The sequence below is a fragment of the Aotus nancymaae genome, unplaced genomic scaffold (genome assembly GCF_030222135.1).
Source record: "Aotus nancymaae isolate 86718 unplaced genomic scaffold, 86718_ANA_hifiasm-v0.15.2.pri h1tg000077l, whole genome shotgun sequence".
Classification (NCBI taxonomy): domain Eukaryota; kingdom Metazoa; phylum Chordata; class Mammalia; order Primates; family Aotidae; genus Aotus; species Aotus nancymaae.
The window spans coordinates 12,281,887-12,289,412 of NW_026988492.1; the positions used below are offsets into that span (position 1 = coordinate 12,281,887).

At 44.1% G+C, this 7,526-nt stretch overlaps 1 protein-coding gene across 3 annotated transcripts in view; it reads left to right on the forward strand.

The window, feature by feature from the left end:
• Window positions 1-7,108, forward strand: part of PIP4K2A (phosphatidylinositol-5-phosphate 4-kinase type 2 alpha) — a 175,820-nt gene extending 168,712 nt beyond the window's left edge. For all 3 annotated transcript variants that reach the window (XM_064368359.1, XM_064368360.1, XM_021666145.2), the window contains exons 9-10: window positions 2,323-2,426; window positions 4,885-7,108. In XM_064368359.1, the coding sequence (XP_064224429.1) occupies window positions 2,323-2,426; window positions 4,885-4,965 (185 nt within the window). In that variant the 3' untranslated portion in view covers window positions 4,966-7,108. The remainder of the gene's footprint in view (window positions 1-2,322; window positions 2,427-4,884) is intronic.
• Window positions 7,109-7,526: the final 418 nt, after the last annotated feature.

Below are 7,526 nucleotides of genomic sequence, written 5' to 3' on the forward strand. Positions count from 1 at the left end.
GCACATGTATACACACTGGCATACAGCACACACGCACACATGCACATGCATACACACCAACACACGTACATATGCACATGCACATGTATACACACCAACACACACGTACACATGCACATGTATACACACTGGCATACAGCACACATGCACATGCATACACACCAACACACGTACACATGCACATGTATACACACTGGCATACAGCACACACGCACACATGCACATGCATACACACCAACCCACGTACACATGCACATGTACACGTATACACACCTACACACACGTATACATGCACATGCATACACACCAACACACGTACATATGCACATGCACATGTATACACATGCACACACACGTACACATGCACATGTATACACACTGGCATACAGCACACACGCACACATGCACATGCATACACACCAACACACGTACACATGCACATGTATACACACTGGCATACAGCACACACGCACACATGCACATGCATACACACCAACACACGTACACATGCACATGCATACACACTGGTATACAACATACGTACATATGCACATACACATGTATACACACTGGCATACAACACGTACATATGCACATGCACATGCATACACCTACAACACACGTACATATGCACATGTATACACACCTACAGCACACATGTACATATGCACATGCATACACTGGCGTACAACACGTACATATGCACATACACATGTATACAGTGGCATACAACACACATGTACCTATATACAACACATGTGCATAAACATGCATACAATACACGTGTGCATGCACATATGCACTTACACCACACGTGTACCGATGTACACATGCATTTACAGATGACGTTAGAAATGCTTTACAATATTAATGCATTTTTGCCTAGTTATCTTATCTGAGTCAAAAGCATCGTGAATCTAAGCTCGGCGCACATACGGGCCCCTGTGACCCTTAGGTTGTCATCACCACATCCCTGTCCCTCTCAGGTATGAGGCTGGGCCCCGTGTGTGGGGTGGGAGTCTGATTTGCTGCTGCGTCCGACTCTGCCATCCTCCCCATGGAACACAGGTCCTCTTCCCTAGAGTCAGATAAACCTTCATCCACAGTATCCAGGTGACTGGGTCTTCGAGTTATTTAAGTATTGTATCCTACCTGAGCAACTTATCCATGACAAAACCAAAACATTTTAGTGATAGGATAAAAACAGCCTCTTGTTTTTTGAATAATAAAAAGTGTGGCTCGTTAGTTGTTTTTTAATCCCAAATGGCTTATCAGCCAAGGGATCGAGTTCTGCTTTTTTCTGCTTTGCTCACCAAAATGTTTTCTTCAACACAGAAAATTAGATACAGTCAAATGTACTTTTCTTACTGTTCATATTTTTGGAAACGGATAGAAAATAGACATTGGAGGGATGTATGCCTTTATCCAGTTCTGATACTGTCTCCAGTGAGAATTATGAACAGTACATCAAATGGTAGAAAAGGATTAATGAGCATAACTGTACTTGTTTTATAGGGTATTTGGAGGTTTTGTTTGTTTTTGAGACGGAGCCTTGCTCTGTTGCCAGGCTGGAGTGCAGTGGCGCAATCTTGACTCACTGCAACTTCTGCCTCCTGGGTTCAAGCGATTCTTGTGCCTCAGCCTCCCGAATAGCTGGGATTACAGGCACGCACCACCACACCCAGCTAATTTTTGTATTTTTAGTAGACATGGGGTTTCACCATGTTGGCCAGGCTGGTCTGGAACTCCTGACCTCGTGATCCACCCACCTTGGCCTCCCAAAGTGCTGGGATTACAGGCATGAGCCACTACACCCAGCCTTATAGAGTCTTTTTAAATAGCAGACAAACTCTATACCCCTCCATCCGTATCCTTACTAAAACAGAGAGCTTGCCTGTATGACCCAGTCCCCCTCCAATTTACAAAGAAGCAATAACAACAACGAAAAACAGCATCGTAACACCCGGGTGTCAACAGTGGAGGTCCAGGGGTGGAACTGAGTCTTCTGTTAATCTGCATTTTCTCTAATGATTGTGTAATTGTTTTTGGTATGAAGAAATATGCTATTTTAAATACCCAGGTGTTCTGATGCTGTTTTTTGTTGTTGTTGTTTCTTTTTAATTGGAGGAGGACTGGATCAGAGAGGCAAGGTGTCTGTCTAGTCAGGAAACGCAGGAGCGGTATGGAGTTTGTCTTTAGACTCCTTCCATCTGCCTCCTGCCGAATCCCCTCCCTCCAGCTCACTTCTCTTTCCCTCCCTCAGCAGCGATGTGGCCCCGTGTTGGCACATGTCCCACAGTCATTACTCTCATCTCTCTGCAGACTCACCTAGGAAGGAGGTGTACTTCATGGCGATTATTGACATCCTTACTCATTATGATGCAAAAAAGAAAGCTGCCCATGCTGCAAAAACTGTTAAACATGGCGTGAGTATCTGTTTCGTTTTTCTCTCTCTCCTGGCTCCTCCGAATGGCTTGTAATGCAGGGACCACTCCTTTCTGCCACTCAGCTTTCTACTGAGCCATGAAAGCCTTTTAGTGACGCTTGTGCCCTGTGGGAGTCGTGTTGTGAGCATAAGACGCAGAACCCACAAATGCTCCTGCTCACCCCTGCTCTGACCACAGCTCCCTGTGGCTTTCCACGAGTCACTTAAACACGAATATCTCTTCTTTTTACACCGGGGGACACTAACAGGCATGCGCATCACTAGGATGTCATACAGATTCTTTTCTGTTTGAAAAACGTTCCAGAGATAAAAGTGCTAAAGAAGATAGTTGAGTATTGTAGCATGAAATGTTAAAATCGATGCACGATTGTCTGCTTAAGACACTTCCAAAATATACAGGATCCTATTTCTTTTCTCACAGTGAGTTGTACTTTTTCCACTACAGAAATCTTTTGAGTGCAAGATCCAAGTTGCATAATATTAATTACTCACCTCTAATGTGCTTAATGGGAATTATCACTGCTCTGGCCATATATTAAGCTGTTGAATCCCCCATGAGAAGCCTATGAAAGAGATACCAGGACACCTGCTTTTGTCAGTTAGAGAAACTGAGGAGGACAGCTTCAGGAGTAACGTGCCAGGGTCTCATACTAGGAAGTGTTAGAGATGGGATTCCTCCCCAGGACCCAACCCCTCCTGCCTGGCTGAACTTTACAACTCGCTGAGTTTCAAGCTTGTGTTGTAGGGCGCCATCTTGGTCTTGCAGATGTAGAACCCACCCTACACAGACGAATGTGTGCCCTGGCTTGTTGGCCCTGGAAGGGGAGGTGCCTCCCACAGACTGTATAGAGCTAGCCAAGATTTACCAGAACCAAAAACTCACTTGAAACCTCTTTTTTTCTATTTTAAAATGGAAATCAGGCTAACACCATATTCTGTTTGCCAAAGAAATATTTCAGTCACACTGTCAATAGCTATGGTCCTGCTGTGTGCAGAGCAAGACCTCACCGCCCCTGAGCATGTCAGTAAGACAGAGTGCATGGTGGCTTCCACCCAACAGAAACTTCTGAGTAGCCTTTTTAAACATCGTCTGTACCAGGTGCACCACCCATTCGCTCATTCTGAGGCCAGTTCAGGAGCCCCCACGGTTATTCTGATGGTCACCTCTGGTTGAAAACCATGGTGTGTAGAAATGAGAACTGGGATGAATCCCCCTGTGACCCTTCTCACTTGTGTGACCTCAAGGGGACACTTGAGCTTCTGTTCCTTCAGCTCATACAGAGATCCTACTGCCTTGCTGATGGGGTTTTGCTAGAGATACATGAGCTGTCTGGACAAATGCTTTGTAAATGTCTGTTTCCGTATTACATACACATCCTGTGAAATTGGAGTGTGTCCTACCCAGTGTGGCTCCACATTCATCTCTCCAGTAAGTCACCAGTTCGCCTCCATTATGTGCCACATGGCATACAATCACAGGCAGTTTGCAAGAACAAAACCTTACTCGTAGCAAAGGAATGCTATGTATGTCAAGCTGCTGTCCGGGCTTCTCCATGGAGTACCCCAGCAGCCCAGGCCTGGGAATTACAAGTTCCCCCGTGAACATGGGTGTCTAAAAACAGCACCTGCTCACTCAGCAAAACTCAGATCTTGCCCTTTGCAGTTCAGGAAACTGGCCAGTGACTCCCTGGAGTGTGCTGGCCTGCACCCTGCATCTCATAATGGAAAATCCCCCACTGAGCTTCTGCAAGGGGCCAGGCTTGCTTGTTCTCTCTGCAGGGCTATGTCCAGGGAGGAAGAGTGGCACCCCTGTGCGCTGCTGCCAAGGGAAGCCAGCTCCTTCCCCCGTGGGTGAGATGCAGCCAGCAGTGTTGCGCCTCACCTGAGTACGGTGCAGGGAATGGGCTGGGGGCTGCTGTCCCAGAACCTGTGAGTGTGGTTGTTGGCCCTCATGTTAGAACACTGAGCTGGGTGCCTCTGTCAGAAACCAAGGGGGTCCTGAAGAAATGACGCAGTCCTAAGCCGTTATCATTAAGGTTTCCCTCGCCAAATGTTGATGTCGTTCTCAGGCTGGCTCCAGGCTGCCGCCTTAAGTATTGTTTCCGTGGCTTCTGAACAATTCCACTGTTTGTTTGAGAGGAACATCCCAAATGCGGCCACGTTGATTTTTTTGTGAGTTGCAACAGCCCTGACATGCGTGGTAGCATCTGGTTTTCCTGTCGCCCTTTGTCTCATGTGCAGACACAGATTCGTAAGAACCTCGATTATTCAGCCACGAGCACCAAGGTATTTTGAGTGATGATTTTTAAAGCTTGCATAGATTTGAAAATTACTTGCTGTATATTCAGCTACCATTGGAAATCGCTGTAGATACTGAGTAGTAATTTGGGGAAATCATAAACATCATATGAATATGTCCTTTTTTCAAAACTGCCCAGGCTGGCGCGGAGATCTCCACCGTGAACCCGGAACAGTATTCAAAGCGCTTTTTGGACTTTATTGGCCACATCTTGACGTAACCTCCTGCGCAGCCTCGGGCGGACGTGAACACGGGATGGACAGAGGTGGCTTCGGTGTAGGAAAAATGAAAACCAAACTCGGTGAAGTACTCATCTTGCAGGAAGCAAACCTCCTTGTTTACATCTTCAGGCCAAGATGACTGATTTGGGGGGGCTACTCGCTTTACAGCTACCTGATTTTCCCAGCATCGTTCTAGCTATTTCTGACTTTGTATGTGTGTTTGGGGGGTGGGGTGAGTGTGCGCGCGCGTGTGCATTTTAAAGTTGTTAATGAAAACTGATCCACTTTGATCAGAATGTGTCCCAGCAAAAACCCTTTGATTCCAGCTGTGGCCGAATGAATGAGTGAATGGATGAACACACATGTCGGGGAGGGGAGAAGGAAGTGCATGTCAGGCACCCATGTTGGCATCACACAACAAACTGTGGATCAGTTTTTTTTTTTTTTTTGAGTTGAAAGCTGTGAGACAGTATTGATAATAATGATGATTATAATAATATGATGATTCCAAGGAAAAAACCTACAGCGAATGTTCCACTTCTACCTGCACGCAGACACTCCCTAACACTGGTAACCTGAGCTCCCAGCACCGGACGGAAGAATGCTGGCGTCTCCATGTGTACTGGTTCAGGGTTCTGTCCCCAGCCTTGTCAGAAACCCCCGTGTCCAGAGCTCCCACCCCTCCCCCAACAAGCAGCTGATGCCCCACTGATTGCCTATCCATTTTTCACCTTGGCCAATATGTCCAGGAAAACTGCTTCTTTTTTCTTGCCTGGAGCCTTCATTGTTACACCGTTAAGTTGCAATATAGGAATTAATGCTACAAAATAAAAGTAAAGCTTACCTGAAAAGTGCATAGTTTGGGGCAATGGTATCTACATCTCCCACTGTGGGGAAACCAGCAAAGCGTCAAAACTCTCAATTCTCCTGTTACTGAATACAGATCTGAATTATGAGATGTTCATGTTTGACCAATGGGATTGTGTTAAGAATTGTCCCTTTAACTGAAACCCTCCGTTTTACTGTTTACATTATTAGGAAAACAGGGATATCTTTTGAATCTAAAAATTTGATGTATAGCATGTGATTTTTGAAGTTTACATGTAAAGTCACAGTGTAGGTGAAATAATGCTTGTCATGTTTTGAGACGTATCTTGCAGTCATGTTTTTACGTGAGTGTTTTATTCAAAGTACATGGTAGACAGTCTTTCACAATAAAGGGAAAAGGATTTTTTCCTACTCCAAATGTACATTTATCAACCTAATGATTTTTTTAGAAAGAGTTCACCCCAATCTGGTTTATGTAAGTTCATTGCCCCAAACTGTGCTGATTGTTTTTAATCATGTTATAAATTTCCAACCTAGATCATGTATCTACCAACTCTCCTGCATTTTCCAAAAGGCATTGAGCTTAAATATTAGTCTTGCTTAGAATAGGTTATCAACTTACACGACGCTGCGCTAAAGGGGTGCCTTTGAAACTCCTTGTTTAAAACATGATACGATTTTTATGGGCAGTTTCAGAAAAGATGAAAAAAAAGTCTTCCCTTTAATTATTAATCGCAACTCAACAGATCTCCCTGCCGTACTGCCTTTTCCAGGAACTTTACTTCAGGGCTATCCAGATGGCAGCTGTGCCCAGTGAATGTGGATCTAGTTCAGAGTCTTTGAAAGCCAACGATCATGCCCTCCCTATACTGTCTACTGATTTTACATAGATTTGTTATCCTCAGCAGACAATGTTAACATCACTGTAACATAGTGTACAAATTCATATTTTATTATTTAAAGTAATCCATACTGTGATTTGGTTTTTCCCTGCACCACTAATTCTGGCATCAGATCAGTTTTTGTGTCCTTAAGTTCTACTGTGGTTTGACCCGAGACTATAACCATGAGACCCTGAAGTAAAGATAAGGTACACATACGTTATTTGACTATTTCCTTGGTGGCCAATCTGTATATGCTTTTAGAAGTTTACAAAATGCTATTATTTTTGTCTATAACAGTCTCTGTCATTTATTTCTGTTGATAAACTATTTGGACAGAGTGAGGACGTTTGCCCTATTATCTCCTAGTGCTAACAATACACTCCAGTCATGAGCCGGGCTTTACAAAATAAAGCACTTTGATGACTCACAAGATGAATCCTGTTCCTCTGTCCCAATCGTGTGTCTCTGTTGCAAACACATTTTAAATACTCAGTCCTGACAGTGTCTTTAGCCAATCCTTGAAGAAACAAAAGTGGAATTTAATCTTTTTGGTTTCTAGAGCCTTGCCTTCAGTTTGGGAACTATTTAATCAGTGATAACAGAAACTTCCACAACTTTACCACAAGATGAACAAGTAGAGGAAAATAATCTCTTCCATAAATACCCGATACAGTCATACGCTTTGTTTTTAGTTTTGAGCCAGCTGACTTCTGCGTGTGTCAACATTTTTTGAAACTTCACTGGAATGTCACTGATGGATAGAAAACTTACAGCGTTCCACTTGGTCCCAGGTTACCACAGTTTGTAGCACTTGCTTTGATAACTCATATTTCTTTGAATGCAACTGA